This window comes from Xenopus tropicalis, chromosome 3 (assembly GCF_000004195.4).
Source record: "Xenopus tropicalis strain Nigerian chromosome 3, UCB_Xtro_10.0, whole genome shotgun sequence".
Lineage (NCBI taxonomy): Eukaryota > Metazoa > Chordata > Amphibia > Anura > Pipidae > Xenopus > Xenopus tropicalis.
In genome coordinates, this window is record NC_030679.2 from 48,235,097 (window position 1) to 48,252,580 (window position 17,484).

The following is a 17,484-nucleotide window of genomic DNA, read 5'->3' on the forward strand; positions in this document are numbered from 1 at the left end:
TTTAATGCTATTTGGAAACATACCTATGCTAGTGTTTCACTGCTTAAAATCTATTGAAAAGTTCTCTAACCAAATTTATGAATGTATGTGCATATCTCCCAAATACGTAGCTAAAGAGCAAGTAAAACCCCACTACATTTTTTCCATGAACAGAATGGAATTATAATTAAAGCCCTCCATACAGCCCCTTATACATGGCTGTTTTAGCTCTACTCAGAGAAAAGTCACTCATGAATTAATACTAGCCACCTGCTGGGCTAAGGTAGGGTGTGAACTTTTCAATCTACATACAGGGAACACAATCCAATTTCTAATCAAATGCTTTGTATGTAGGCCACTTAATGGGTGAAATGCAAAACTAAAACCCATCTGTTTCATTAGCTGACCCTGACCAGTATGAGGCAAGTAACTCTGGGCACTGGGACAGCCAAGCTGGCCTATCCATACATGCAGCCATATTATATCATATGTAGCCACTTTGCCTGTGTGCTTCAGCCTTAGTCATGAGGATTCATTGTCTCAATTTGCCATTATCTTACCATGAAAGGAAATTCAGACAAATCTTATCTGCATTAGGAGTTGGTATCTGCTTTGATGGGTACAGACCCACGCCACAGAGTGTATTCAATTGACACTTGCATTGCTGTGCACTAGAAAATGTAAGTTCAACACCTGTGGATATGTTCCTTGAGTCATAAAGCACTGATTTTTATAGAACAGAAGCACACATTTACATGGCACCTCTGCAGTATAATATGTTTTTTAAGCACTTTTATATTGCAGATCAATGCACAATCTAAATTTTTTTTTTAGCAATGCCATTCATTTGTTTATGAATGTGGTACTAATGGTCTCACTGAGACATTTAGCATTCTGTCATATTCTGCAAGATTAGAACACTTTACCTGTTTAGCTAATAACAGCATTGCTGTTCCACAATCAATCAAAACCCAGAAGCAGGGCTTGGTGAATTAACAAACTGCCTGTAGACAGAAAGGTTTGAACACAAAGAGCTTGGGTAAAGATTATATATTCATTCAGAGCATTTAGTTACCATGGAAGCTTCTAACATTAAGGGGAAAAAACTGAAACACCTACATTTGTGTGATTTAAATAAAAAAGACTAGGCATGGGTCCAGTAAAGATCTCTGCTCTCTCAAAAACACAAACTCCTTTATTCTGTAAATGCTACCAAACAAACCGAAGGAGCGGATATTAATATAATAAATAATCTACTTGCATATCATACAGAAAATAAATATACTGATTTAGGCAAAAAATACTGCTTCCAAACATAGCATATACCGTTCTGTACCTGCTTCAGAATACAATATTCATTGAATTTAAGGTACATCCAGGAAATCTGTCTGTCTCAGGTTGACACTGGCAGTCAGCCAATCTTGGATGTCCATTAGGAAAGGAAAAGACAGTAGGGTGCACTATACCTTAATGTGGCAGCCAACCTAAATCTTTCCCAGGTGTGATGTTAGCTACATCCCAGAAACTTATATAAGACTGTTTGAGTTCTGTTTTTTTTCACATTTCATATATTTAATTTTTACATATGAAATCAGAGGTCTGACAGTTCAAATGTTTAGTGCCCACTGAGAGAAACCCCCTCTGGCTGCAATACAATTAGCTTAAATCCCCTGTGGTCCAACATCTTTGGAGGCCCTCACAATAACAATGTTTCAAGTAAATCTAGGAGAGCATATATACATTCATCCACTATTTAGACCTTCTAGCTACTGGTTTCGAACATCCCTGGAGAGTCAGCCTCTTAGTATAGACATCACCAGACAGTATTATAAATATGCCGTGCGAATAAACCTTTCAACACATGTTTAGGTCAGTTTGGAGAGCAAAATTTAGTGGGAGTGTTTAAGTGAAGCTGAATGCTTAAGGTAAAGAAATAAAAAAACAAATTGGGTCCTGTATTGGTCATTAAAAAAAGACTGCTTAGCAAAAGAGCTATAATATAGGTATCTGTAGTATGTAATTATAGGCATAATTACAGATAATTAACATGTTAAATATAAAACATTTATTTGTTTCCCGTGTTAACTGTAAGGCATGTGATTAAAAAAACACTATAAAAGACAATGATTAAGAAAGGTATTAAGAAGTAATGAATGAAACTGATGTGTACTGGTGAACTGGGGAAATACTATATAATAACACCAGAGGATAATAAAGATATATATAAATGACATCTTCCAACCTTATATTATAGCAGAAGTGCTCTGAATTCAGATGACTATCTACTTCCCTTCTGAAGAAAACAAAGTGACCAAACAGTCATCATAAGATCAGTGATCTTCTATCAAAAACACAGGTCATATAAATACCCAAAAGCAAAGTGCATGCAAGACACTATTTTAATAACCACAATGCAGCCCTTTATCCTAGAATTCTACATGCAAAATAGCATGGGCCACAATTTGCACCAAATTTAGCAATGCAACTGCATTGATAAATGTATAAGCAGCTTTTCTTAGGCCATTAGCCTAAGCTCCTAAATCAGATATTTATTCCAGGGCTCCCTTCTAACTGTGCACTCTGTATTCTGAAGGCAGAACCAGAGCATTGATGGTAGGTTCAAGAGGTTGTCTAAGGCCAATTATGTTTGTGAATAGTATTTACGTGAGCACAACCTTGTGCACAATTTAGCACTTTTGCTTGCATTCTATAGCTGTATGATTGAGAGCAATGTTAAAGAGCAGAATTGCTGCTTAAGCAAAGAAATGAACAATCAAATCATTATATGTTTATGAAAAACCATAGATGAGAGCATCTAACCGTAATGAAGTATTTAAACTCAATGTGGTTAAAAAGGGGGAGATGATATGACAATAGTATTCCTCACACAAGTGGTTTTTTTAGGGCTTTTAAAATTTTGTTACAAAGAGAACTGATCTTGGAATTTTCCCAGGCACCTATAAAACATCTGGCACTGGGTTTCGCATGAAAACATTTCTGCATTGTTTCTCTTTTCTGTCATAAAGTAGCTTCATAGAGCCTTGGGCCACTATGAGCTGCCAAGAGGTCTTTATCATGCCTTGTATAATGCAGCAGCATTCAAACAGTTTGTCTTTTGCTGATAATGGTAGAAAACCTTTTCTCAGGTAACACTACAGAATCTTTGTATGTATTTGATGGGGTTGAAATTTTGGATAGTCAGTTTGGGCACGACATATAGTTGACCAATATTTTTCAGCATTCTGTTACTATTTGTGCTTTGTAGTTGGAAAACTGGCACCTGGAATATCTAGTATTACTGCAGTTCACCGCTATGCAGGAATGAGTGGGCCAAGTAAGTGACTATTCACTTTAACAGCCTTTAGGAACCATTGCAGTAAAACAAGTTCTGGCCTACAGGCCATGGCCTACAGGGAGATTAGCTGCCTGCGGTGAATCTCTGCTTCCCCTGGGCAACTAATCTCCCTGAAATGCCTTCCCACTGGCAATAAAGTAAATTGCTGGTGGGAAGGCATATGCGGCAAGAGGAGACTTCCCACAATTCAGAAAATGAAGCAACACATATGCCTTCCCACTGGCTATTCACTCATAACAGGCTGCATCTGGGGGAAAGGAGGCATTTCTTTATACAGAGGGCTTCACAGTTGACTGCTGTTTTGTTATTTTGAATGCAATATTATGAACCAAGAAGCCTGCCTTCAATCGGCTACTACCATTACATTTTTGAATAAAAATCTACAATTTATTAAATCCTTTGAGTGTCTATGAGTGTGTTAGATTGAGTACTGTACCTATGTAAAACGTTTATCAATGATGATGATTTTCTGCATTGTATCAAAATAAAAACAGCTTGAACTTAATACTTAACAGAATAATTCCTTGTTAATGGCAAAATATATATATTTTTTTAAAGTTTAAGTGTTTATTAATAGATTTTAGGCATGGTACTGCATATTATATATAAGTGTGTGATAATGTGTGTGGTATATCCAGTGGGGACAAAGATTTTTACTTTTCATTTGAAAAAAAAAAAAGGCAAATATTTATATACATTATAAATTTGTAGTACCGTTAAACACATCTCTAAGTCAGAATAATGGCATAGCACCTAAAAGTTCATCTTAAATAATTCACCAAGTTGTCGCGAGTATTCATCTTTATAAATGATAGATGAAAAATTCCTGATGTTCTCGTAAATCATTAAAACACAGGAAAGGACCCTTCAGCAAAATGGCAATGTGGACACAAGATACTTGCAGCAGAAGTTGTTAGAGCACTGTCATTTAGTGCAGACTCCTGATAAGTTATTAACTCAAATGAAAGCACAATAGTCTGTGTGACTGCAGGCTAGTGATGCACTGTATGAATGCTTCCAAAGAGGCAGAATACTTAGTACTTACACTAATACATACATTAGACTTAAGGTGGCCATACACGCACCGATATTATCGTACGAAACCTCGTTTCGTACGATAATCGGTGCGTGTATGGCATGTCAGCGAGCCGACCGATATCGCAGGAAGCTGCTGAAATCGGTCGGCTCGCCGATCGGCCAAGTTAGAAAATTTTGATCGGGCGCCATAGAAGGCGCCTGACCAAAATTCTCCCTTCAGAGCTGAATCGGCAGAAGGAGGTAGAAATCCTATTGTTTCTACCTCCTTACCTGCCGATTCAGCCCTGAATGGTGTGTGGCGGATCTGACGATGTTTCGTGCGACCGACGGTCGTACGAAACATCGTGAGATCGCCACGTGTATGGCCAGCTTTACAATAGGAGGTCACAGTTACCATCAGGTTAAGCTGTTATCTTACTCCCATTGAGCAAGGTATGGGACCGGTTTTCCAGAATGCTCGGAACCTGGGGTTTTGCAGATAAGGGTTTTTTTTTTCCATAATTTAGATTTCCATACATTGTTGCTAAAAAAAATAATTTAAAAATTAATTAAACCCAATAGGATTGTATTTCCTCTAATAAGGAGTAATAATATCTTTTTGCACTAGAGAGAAAAAGGGAATCATATTAAATAAGTAATTCGGAGGTTTCTGGATAACGGACCCTTGCCTAAACCACCATGGTATTTAAACTACTGGCATATGTATGAAAGACTCACTAATTTGGGAACAAGTGCTACGAGTGAAAAAAGCTCAAATGATCATATCATTGAGACTAAAAGATATAAATTTCTCTTGAATTGTAATATATTTGAAACATCTAGGAAAAGTACTGTCCCATCTTCAATTACCGCTAATGAAATAGCAGGTTATAAATATTTTATTCATCCTACATATTTATAATTAAGTTGGCAATGGGACCAGACCTCAAAGTTAATGATCATTGGGTCTGCTATTCTGATCTCCTTTTCGCACCCCAGTTTATTAGAATATGTATAGACTAAGCTGGGATGCCACAGTGTTTCTAATACAGCTATCTGTAGGCTTTTGTTTCTTGCTCCTAAGTCTATTGAATTCTTACTACCACTCTGTGATTTGTTTGGGGCAATGACACACAGGAAGTTTTGTAGCTATTTTTCTTCCCACCAGCAGTATTGTGAATTTTGTAAATAAGTTAGGCATGAAGTACCACTGGGGCAAGGACTGTTGTAAATGATGAAAAGGACTGCAGACTATGTTGGCACTATCTAAAGAATGATAATAAGGGCCACAGAATACACTTCATCTATGCTTTGATGCAGTAACTTTCCACATATTCTCCCCAAATACATGGAGACAAAAAACGTATGAGGCCATATTCACTTCAAGTATAAACAATCCAAGACATTCAGGTGATAGAGAGAAACCTGAATGAAAGGGGATATAAAAGTTCCATAAAACTCTCCATTGTCCTCCACATCTCCCCTTATTTGTTGACCCAAACTTAAAGGTTTAGTAGAACTAGGAAATAATAGTGCCTTAAAAGCATGTACACATAAGGATTACTAACATAGGTGTTAAATTGCACCAATGGTGTTTCCCATAGCAACCAATGGGATGTTCGCATACATTTCCTAGCATGTTGTAGTCTGATCAGAACTAATTACTGAATTATTACTATTGTTAACTACACTCTCACCTACATAAGTGACTCAATCCAATAAAGCTCACTGTATCTGCAGTTTTGAAAATGTGTCTCCATGTCTATAAAACATAGTACATGTATACAATAAGAGTTTTGGGGGCAGTTCATGGATTCAGGACCCATTTTGCAAAGCAGGGACCCTTAGGCCCCTGTCTCCACGGTCACTGCCACTCTCTCCCGTTCATGCACGTGCAGATGCAGACACTTCCATACTCGGCTCCAGAGCACTGGGGATTGGTGTGTGGGGCATTAAAAACTATCAGGTCTCCTGCACTTCCCCATTGCTTTGGACCCAATTTCGAAGCAGCAGCTGGGTGGCATGCTACCCTAAAGTCCTGCTGGCCTAGGCCTGGGCCTAAGGGCCCACCAAACACTACATAGCTGATGTAAAATGTGACTGCTGCAGTTGAACACTAGAAAAGGAGGCAAGACAGTGCCACAGTACTTATAAAGAACAATACATGGCAGGGGCGCTGCTGGCATTAAAAGAGTTAAGAAACTCATTTCAACTGGCAGCGCCCTACAAGTTACCAGGGGAAGTAAAAAACCTCTCCTGGTAACTTTAAGAGACAAATTTCCAGATATAAAACCAGAAATTTGTCACTTCTGGTAAAGAGCACAACTGTGCTCTCTGCACTAGCGATGCAACCCTTCCTGTGCTAGTTAAGCACTAGGGGGTGAAGGGGATGGCTCAGGGGATAGTATCACCCCTGATACCTAGGTTACTGCATTTTTTAAAGGAGAAGGAAAGGTAAAAACTAAGTAAGCTTTATCAGAAAGGTCTATGTAAATACAGCCATAAACACTCACAGAAACGTGCACTGACTTCTCTGAAAAAAGATTTCTTGTGTCTGTAATTCCTGTGCCAGAGACACGCAGCTTTCTGCTCTATGATCTTTCCTGCTCCCCCCTCCCTCAATAATGCTAAGAACTCACTCCTCCCCTTAGGAATGTGGATCTGAGCCAATCAGCAGGAAGCTGACTCTTAGGGGCTGATTTACTAATCCACGAATCCGAATCCCGAATGGGAAAAAATCGGATTTTAAACCAACATTTTGCGACTTTTTCATATTTTTTGCGATTTCTTCGTCGCTGTCGCAACTTTTTCGTGAATTGTCGCGACTTTTTCGTAGCCGTTACGACTTGTGCGAATTGTGGTGACTTTTTCGTATTGAGCGCTAGTAAACGGCGGGCAAACCTTTCCGAAGTCGCGACAATTCGGGCAAGTCGTAACGGCTATGAAAAAGTCGCGACAATTTATAAAAAAGTCGCAACGGCGACGGAAAAATCGCAAAATACCTATCATTAAAAAAAAAACGCATTCGGACGCTTTTCGAACGTTCGTGGATTAGTAAATCAGCCCCATAGTCTAACTAACTGAGCATGTTCACTTGGTCTGGGTGTCTGTGCAGGAGTGAGGCATTATGGGAACTTTCTTTACACAGCTCAGCGTTTTTTCTTCCTGTTTGGCTTCTGATCTTCTGAACGGGAGAAATATGGGGAGACTTAAGGGCACTATTGAGACAACTAAAAGGTATGCCTGCATCTTGAGATTAACTCTTTACTAGCCTTTCCTTCTCCTTTAAGAAGAGGCATACCAGCTGGGGATTTTAGGTTGATCATATGGTTCATTGCCTATACTCCAAAAATTCCCCCTTCCAAGTTTTTGGATTTTCAATGTCCTTTATGCATCCCTGAGACAGAACACTATCTGCAAGGAGTTTGTATGGATTCTGTATCTGTAGTCTTCAGTTTCCCCCACACTCTTAATACATACAAGTTAATTGGCTTCTGACACAGTTGACCATACAAACATTTGTAATAAACATGGCCAGATGGGCTTTATATTGGTACTGCTTGGATCTGTTCACTTGATGTGTAATCTTATCACAGTTAATTTGATAGGGATCAGTTTACATCATTAGCTTCACTAGCTCAGGGACTGATGTGAACGATGTCAGCATTGTATAAAGAATATATAATAATATTTGATTAATGGGTAAAACAATGAAATGATGCATTTTGCCTGGGCATGGCAGCCTCAGGTTCCTGTGGTTCTGAAGGGGACAGCACCAACGGCTGCCTCGAAGTGTCTCCCCTCCCCAGAGCTGGGAAACTCTTGCTGCTTGTTACTTAGATCAGAACTGACTTAGAGAAGGAGGAAGCCTTAATTATGTAAGAGGGGTGATGGCAATTCTCTCCAGACTGCGGGGGAAACACACATAACTAGCGGGACTATGAGGAGAGCTTGGGAATAAAACGGCGCGCAGATCCCCACGCATGCGCACTGCAATCTCAATGCGTCTTCTGTGTGGTCTGGCTGTAGGCCAAGCACCCACCGAGCACCCTTACAGTGCCGCACAGCAAGGCCACAACTGCCTAGTTTTGTGCGCTGTGATCTATGGGGAACAATGTGCTGCAGCATAAACAATACATATGGCAATAGGAGAACTCGTTGCCTTTACCGCTGTTGCAGAACTATAGGACTCTTACACCCTGTTAATATGGGGTTGCTATGGGTTCTGCAAAACCTGGAATTCCTCTGCTCTATTCTCTGACTTGCCTCTGGCACAGATAAGATAATCGTATCTTCTGCTCGTCCAACCAGTGCTCAGCATTAGTGCTGTTCTTTAAGATTAATAGCAAGGTAGAATCATAGGGAGAAAAACGTTTTGCTTTTTTTCTATTCCCAATGTTACCAGAGCAGAATAGAATAATCAGCGATTTCCGTTAGTGATGAAATGTAATTTATGAAAAGATTCACACCCACCCATGCCCAGATCAAAGGCAACCTCTCCCCTCTCTCCCCGTTTTTCCCAACACTGCCTGCACCGGTTACTATGAGTGGGAAAAGCAGCGCTTGGAATGGCTTCAAAGAAGGGAGAGGGAGGGGGCAGCAGAGAGCTGAGAGAGATTCCTAGCATCTTGTATCATCAGGAATTTCCCTTTCACAGCACAATGCAGTCATTTAGCCTCCCACAATGAATGAGATAAAAGCAAACACAGGTCACAAAACACAGAGAGGTGCCAGCTCAGTCCTACCCATCATGAGCTCATTATTGTTATTATTATTATTATTATTACTACTGATGCTTTAGGAAGCCTTTGAATTGTATCTGGCACAGCACAGAAAGGGTTAGCGCTGGGTAAGTGATACAGCATGTGAGATTTCACTTACTGCTCCCTGATTTGTTAAAGAAATCCCTCATGATCTGCAAATACTAAACACATGATGCACCAGCTATGAGAAAGCAGCCGGCAGACCCAAATGTGTTATCTCTGATAAATGCTTGTATCTTAAAGATAGGTTCCTTCCTACAATAATAATAAAAGTGGGTCAAACTAAACCAATTTTAGTATAAAAATATTGTTGAGGGCCTCCATTTGCCCATCACTATGCTAGGATACTGTTGACAGGTTGCACCAGAATAGAACAACACTACGTGGAATAAAGGTTTTGTAAATCTACCCTTGTAACATTTCAGCTGCTCTAAAAAGGTGATAGAGGGAATTCAGTTGACATATACTTTATTACTGGTAGCTGCTTAGTGTGGTGCTCTCCACTATTTTACATGCCAAGGGCCAATTGTCCCCTACTTTACATATTTAGAGTGGCACATTATTATAAAACCATGATATCATACAGAGATGTGTATACCCATCTGGAGCATGCTTGGGGAATTCCATTAGAGGGCCACATCTGACCCGCATGTCAATAGCTGGTCAAACCTGGATTTAAAGTTGGATTTTAGCTGCCTAGCCTTTAGGGTGACAACACACTGAAAAATACCCTGCCATAGCATTGCTTCTGCTAAAACACACATAGAGACTGTTATCAGTAAATGATCAGCATTGTCTATTTTAGTAGTCAATACAAGTAGCTGCTACTAGTAGCTACATGTGTCTTCACCCTTAAGGCTAATGGAATAATTCTGGTAAAATCATTGAGTTTAATTTTGCAGGGACAACACCTAGCAGGGGATGCTGGGAATAGGTTTTACCAGCCACATGGCTTTTTATACTCACAGCCCCACAGTCCCATCATTCTCAGTCAAATCTGCATGCAAGCATCTGTGGTTTACCTTATTTATTAGGTTGTCATCCCTTGTGTTTGCTTTATTTAATAAGGGAATGTATTCTCCGGCCCTACCTACTGCAATTATCTGTGTCTCTGCTACTGGGAAATGGAAGAACTATGTGCATATAAGGAATGTGACCTAGTACAGCCACTGCTACTTCTCTATGGCACTGGATATCTTGGCCTTAATAATATTTATTTTTAAACCCTCAGGCTCACTTAGCAACCACTTAGCAACCTCAGATTGGAAATGCATTGCAATAAAAGCACTAAAACCTCAGCACACGCCATATGATCATTAACTGAATATGGAATAGCTGAAAGGTTTGCTGAATTATTCCCAGAAAAATGATCTGTTTATTATTAAAAATTACAGCCAATAATAGATTGCATGCTGCATCTCTAAGGGAGGGTGTTTATTGCACACAGTACACTGCTGCTCAGTGCTTATGTAAGACTAGTTTTGGACATCAGCAGAAACATTACAGGGCGCCCAACATTACAGGGCCCCCATGGGAACAAAGGTACAAAAGGATGTTCAACCGGAGGCCCCCTAGCTGTTACTGAAGTTATCTGGAGGTTTCCATGTCCATCTGCATTCAACCTTAATATAGAAAAACAAGGAAAATATATTGGTTATGTTTCAGTTGAAGTACATTATTAAGTGATTTCCTTCCAATTCACACTCATTCTATTACCTGGGTACCACACAGATTATAATAAATCTGAGCTCTTTTTTTTTTTTTTTTTATAAGCATCCACAGTTAAAAGGGTGATCTGACCACCTTACACTGCTGTATTGGTAGGCTTATAGACAAGGTTCTGTGCAGAAATCTATGCAGGTGTCCAAGGCGCAACCCTTACGTAACCCTTATCATTGGGGAAATGTAACATGCAGGGTTGTGCAGAAATAATATTAGCAGCCCCACATTAGGTTAAATTATTTGCAGAATATTTATTTCTAAATACATTTAATAGAGGAAACTGTACAGTAAAGGAGCAGGGAAAAAAGACTGTCAAATTTTCAAGAAAAGTTTCTGCAGACTTGAAATGGTACGATAGTGAACCCAAAAATTTAACTGACGTGTAGCAAGAGTGCAAGCAAATCTAATAATTCTCCTTTCTACATGATGGATTCCAGCCTGTCTATTCAATTCACTGGCTGTGTGTGTTTCTATGACCTACCACAGCAATATCTTAAATAAGATGCCTGCAACATGTTGGAGGATTGTGTGCAGCTAATGCTATTTTTGGTTCAGAAGAAAATACTAAGCTATTGTTGTCACATCCTTGTACATTGTATTTCTGTTGCTTTTTTCACAGCTACAATACAGGTTGTATTAAATATTATGCAAGTAGGCCCTATGTTCAGCTGCCAGCTGATACCTGCCAATATGCCAAGGGAAGCAATTCACCTGGTTCAAGATGAAAAAGGGAGGTCAGTTCCAAGCTAAGTCACTAAGGCCTTGATCAGAGGGGGACAAAAACCCCGCCAGTACTCCTACATATGTATAGGCCCACTCTTGTTGTTCCTATATAATGTACTACAATTTCTCTTTATGGCACTAACTCAAGGGAAAAGAACTACTATTGTGTTCTTTGTTTTATTTTTATCTCCAGCAGCATGGCAAGATAATTTGAGTAAAAATGTGTATTCCTGGTAGTGACATGTATAAAAACACCCAATTTCATAAAACACTGCTTGCCACTAATTTTAATTCTCCAAAAACATCTCCTGTTTCACTACTGAAAACTCTGTGAGGTTCTCACATTCACTATACAACTTGTGGCACTGAGACAAAGCCAAACAGAACAGCGTCTCACTTGTGGCCCCCCAGCTGCTACTGAACTACAAGCACATAAAAGTACATGTCCTGTAAGAACATGCCAGTGTCACAGCTGAGTGACATTGCAACGTGAGGTATGTACACATAGATGATAATCAACCCCTTTTGAAATAATTCATAGATGTGTAGCTTGTAATCTTTTAGCTGTGCAACTGCAACTCCTAGTTTAATAATTACAAATAGAATTGTATTGTAAGTTTATAGAATGACAGGCCTAATTTAGCATTTAAACCCTAATGCATCCATTGCCAAAACCTGTGTACCCACAGGAACACTGTCAAAAAAGAGAACAGCACAGTATTTTTATAGGGGGGGGGGGGTGCATATTTACATTTTGGCTTGTTCTTGGCTATGCTAAAATGTACTAATAAATATCTTTAAATAATAGAAAAGGTGAAAAAAACCCCCAAAAGGCAGATTTGCCTGTGCAGCAGCTGTGACTGGCAGTGCCATAGCAGCAACAGTTTAAGGGCCTGATATGAGTGAAATGTGCAGGGAGCGCACCTGTGTGTGCCCGGGGAGGTGGGAAGCCCCTGCACTAGTGCAGCTCTCTCTGCAGCCTCCCTGCTCCTGTCTGGGCTCCAGCACCTCATCAGCACTTTTTTCCTCTATGTGAAACAGAAAGGGAGAGAGAGCTGATCCGGAAAGCCCTTAAAAGGAGCAGGAAGGAACCCCGCCGGAAAAGTGACTTACATGGGCATAGCCTTACATGGCCTGAGCTGCCGGGGTTTCCGGAAGGTGGCGGGGGAGGCGGTGCTTGGCCGGGATGCCCGGTGCTTGGGATGTACCGGCAGGGTGACCGGCGAAATTCTTGCCTGGCTATACCCTCCCAGGGTGGCACCCTGTGAGCGGCACCGTTCCTAGTCTGGGCTTCCCTGGTTCCGAAGGGTTTGCACGGGGTTCCTTCTCCAGTCTTCCCCCTTCCGAGTCGACGTCACGGATCCTCCAGCTGCCCTCCAAATTTGGGCTTCCTGCAGTCCATATATGGCCATGTACGTCACAAAAGGGGAGGGGGTTGAACGCTTTAAATAGGAGCCGAGCTGTGGGAGCCGCGAGAGATTCCAGCGGGCAGGACTGGGGGAGCCGTGCGGGGGCAGCGACTGCAGAACCGGCGACAACCCCAGCAGCAGCCAGCAAAGCTCTAATCGCAGCACAACAACAACAAACACTGGTTATCAGCACAACATACACAGTGCCCCACTGCCCAAAGCCCATTGTAGCGAGGGAGAGAGGTGGCCTGTCTCCCCTCACTGTGCCAAGCGCGGCAGCACCATTCACCCTTAGGGACCCCCAAAGCTGATGGCAGCTGCCAAAACCGACATGCTCGTCTCACCTCTGCAGATCTCAGATCCGTTCAGCTCGTTTCCCCATTCCCCGACTATGGATAACTACCCCAAATTGGAGGAGATGATGCTGCTCAATCCCGGGGCTCCTCAGTTCCTGGGTGCCGCAGTCCCCGAAGGCAGCGGCTTCAATTCTCCGGTGGAGGGAAGCGAGCAATTCGATCACCTAGCAGCAGGTAAGCGTGTCAACATGCCTTTCTGTGGCATTGCCACTTGGATCAGTGGTACCAACCCACGGTGTCTGCTGCACCTGTACGTTCCGTGTAGCTGTCACCGGCTGCTTTATTGTTATAGTTAATGAACAACATCTGTAATATATATATATATGTATACTTATACAGGGACAACTGTGTGCAATGGTTCTCAGCTTTCTTATATTTAATTTGCGTGTTTGCATTGGTTTGTGCCATCTAATATTATGGCTGTCAGAGCTGCTGCTCTCTAAATAAAGGTAGTCAAGGGGCTGCTGGGAGCTGTAGTTCTACCATATATAAATGGCTGCAAACCAGATATAGATTGTAATTGATATCATACTTATGGGATCTAGCCTTCTATGTTAGCAAATGAAGGATTTAATTGATGTGAGGCTAACAACTGACACATATTTGCATGGTCAGTAGAACATACTTAGTGGACTTTGCATTTGGGCATTGCAAGATAAACTCTCCCTTTGACTCAGTTTATTCTTTTAACTCATTTGGGTCCAACCTGTGGCCCTCCAGCAGTTGTAGAGTAAGGCTGCAGGTGCAGGCTGGGAGCTGTAGTTGGATGATAAATATGCTATAATGCTGCTATAGTAGTTGATTATTTAAATGGCAAAAGCATTCCCAAGGACTGCCCTGATGTACTACAAGTGTAGCCCTTTTTTGCATTGCCCTGCCTATAAACAGATGCATGTCAGCTTTCTGAATAATTCAATGTTTGTTTACACACTGTAACCTGCTTTTGTTCTGTTTCAGATGCCTTCTCAGATATGTCACTGAGTGGTGAGAAAGCTGTGATAGAATCCAGCTATGCCAACCAGAGCGCCAGATTGCCATCTCTAACATATACTGGTCGGTTCTCCTTGGAACCTGCTCCCAACAGCAGTAATACCCTATGGCCAGAGCCTCTCTTCAGCCTTGTCAGTGGACTTGTGGGGATGGCTAATGCATCCCCCTCTTCAGCACCTTCATCTTCACCATCCTCCTCATCATCATCATCACAGAGCCCCCCTCTGAGTTGCTCTGTACAGTCAAATGACAGCAGCCCCATATACTCTGCAGCACCAACATTTCCTAATTCCAGTCCTGAACTCTTTCCTGACCAGTCACCTCAGCCCTTCCAAAATGCTTCTACTGCTTCCATTCCATACCCACCCCCAGCATACCCTGTCTCAAAGACTACCTTCCAGGTGCCAATGATCCCAGACTACCTGTTTCCACAGCAACAGGGAGATGTTAGCCTGGTATCTGCAGATCAGAAACCCTTCCAGGCTATGGAGAGCAGAACCCAACAGCCTTCTCTCACACCCCTGTCTACCATCAAGGCCTTTGCAACCCAAACTTCACAGGACCTCAAGACTATCAACAGTACATATCAATCTCAGATCATCAAGCCAAGCAGAATGAGGAAATACCCAAACCGCCCCAGTAAAACACCTCCTCATGAGAGACCATATGCCTGCCCAGTTGAGTCCTGTGACAGGAGGTTCTCTAGATCTGATGAACTGACAAGACACATCAGGATCCACACTGGGCAGAAGCCATTCCAGTGCCGCATTTGCATGAGGAATTTTAGCAGAAGTGACCATTTAACCACTCACATCCGCACACATACAGGGGAGAAGCCATTTGCCTGTGACATTTGTGGTCGAAAGTTTGCTAGGAGTGATGAGAGGAAGAGGCACACTAAAATTCACTTGAGGCAAAAGGACAAAAAAGCAGATAAAGCAACTCCTGTTTCAGTTGCTTCTCCTGTTTCTTCATACTCTCCCTCAGCGTCAACATCTTACCCTTCTCCTGTGCCAACTTCTTATTCCTCACCCGTTTCTTCAGCTTACCCATCTCCAGTTCACAGTTCCTTCCCATCTCCCACCACAGCAGTCACATATCCCTCAGTTACCTCCACCTTCCAGACCCACGGTATCACCAGCTTTCCCTCTTCAATAGTGACAAACTCCTTCAGTTCGCCTGTGTCCTCAGCACTTTCCGATATGTCGATAACATATTCCCCAAGGACAATTGAGATTTGCTAAGACTTTAATATGGGGAGGAAAAAAATACAAATCAACAGGCGCAATCTGAAGACTTCCAAAGCATGGTCTCAGAATGGGTTTTATTGATGACCAATTGACTTTACCAAGCAAGGCCATTATAAACTGCTAAGCTTCGAATGCCTAAGAAACTGCCATTTTTATTTTACATCCTTTAGAAAAAGACTTTATTTGCATGGATAATTGAAATAATTTCAACATGATCCTTTCAAAGATCAACTTTTATTTGCATAAAGGGATTTTTACGCTATACATAATGTATATTGTACATGTGCAAGTTTTTTTTCAATTTTCTTTCATTTTTTTTTAATTTTGGTACTCTTGATGTGAAAATTTTGTTATCCTTGCATATTCATATGGTATTATTTGAAATGAATAGGGACTCCGTTTGTAAATGGTATCTAGTGATTATGCTACCATGAGTTCTTAAGAACAGCACTTATGTATTCGCGCATGTGTAAGAGTAATGTTACGTTTTAAGTTCTACTTTCTATTTTTTTGTACTATTTTTTTTTTTTTGTAAATATCATCAGATGGTACTCTCACATGTCAGTTGTTTTGTTTTCAAGTCTCAGTAACTTGGTGCCTTTTTGTGAAGCCTTGCTGATGTCTCGACACGTGTATCTGCGTGACCTGATGCGTTGCATCTAGCCTTAAGGTGAAAGGGATTTCTTTAAAGAATGTATAAGACCTTTAAAATAAAATTATTAAAAAAAAATACAGAAAAAAAGGTACAGAGCGGAACATTGACAGCTTGAAGCACAGCTTCGTTTCTGTAGAATGTAAGCAAAAACTCAAAGTCTATTTTTGTAACTCAAATGTAAATTTATAAATATATATTCAAAGAGTTGGAATGTTGTAGTTACCTACTGAGTAGGCATGGATTTTGTATGTTATAAACATGCAGTTCATTATTTTGTGGTCCTTATTTTTACTTTGTAATTGTGTTGGTTTAAACAAAGTGACTGTTTGGCTTACAACACATTTGAATGCGCTTTACTGCCAATGGGATATTTGGTGTACAACATATCCTTCAGAAAAATAAAATATATAAAATATTTTATTTCATTGGTCCTTCTCTCTTTATTGTGTGTCTTTCAAAAAGATGTTTCATCGGGGAAAACACTGTTGGTTTTAGATCCCTGTGGCATGCACTGATATTTGACATAGCAAGTCAGTTTTGCACACTGCCGTTCTATAGTTTATTACCCACAATTCACTCACCATTGCATATAATTTTTAGTTTTTCATCATCCTCCTCATTATTTATATAGCGCCAGCAAGTTACACAGCACTTCACAATATCTTATAGAAAAGATGTGTCCTATAATAATTGAACAAAAAAGGGTTGCTGATTAATAATAGGATCAGAAGGCCCTGCTCACAAGAGCTTACAATAACAACCATTACATAGTAGATGTGTTTAAAGAAAGACTCTGCCCATCATATTTAATTGTTGTTTAGTAATTGAGTCTATAGTAATATAAAGGTAATATGTTAATTTACATAATCAGTGAATAATATAAGCAAGTAATACACATATTCATATACAGTGCTATTAGATAGACAGAAATTGCTAGTGATAGGTCGTCTGTACCCCCCACAGAGCTTCCAATATATATTTTACTGCTGCCTGAGGCAATGGGAGATTAGGTGACTTTTCCAAACTCCCAAGGAGTGGCCTAGGAATCACATTTAGTCCAGTGCCGTAACTGCTGTCACCAGTAATAGGAACATCTCTTTAATGGTTTTGTACACACCAAGTATTCTGCCACATGAGCTGCCAATCTGCCTTTAAAGGTGGCAAAGGATGTAAATATACACATTTTAAGGAGCAACATGTTACCCTTATAAAATATAGTAAATATATATGTATACAGACACACACAATTTGCAACATAGTGTCGT

The 17,484-nt window shown here is 40.6% G+C and overlaps 1 protein-coding gene across 1 annotated transcript; it reads left to right on the top strand.

Moving 5' to 3' along the window:
- The first annotated feature begins 13,050 nt into the window (after positions 1–13,050).
- On the top strand, positions 13,051–16,639 carry egr1 (early growth response 1). The gene is given in 2 exon segments (NM_001097361.1): positions 13,051–13,498; positions 14,282–16,639. Coding segments are annotated over 2 exon segments (1,497 nt in total). The 5' UTR covers positions 13,051–13,278; the 3' UTR covers positions 15,559–16,639.
- The last annotated feature ends 845 nt before the right edge of the window (positions 16,640–17,484 follow it).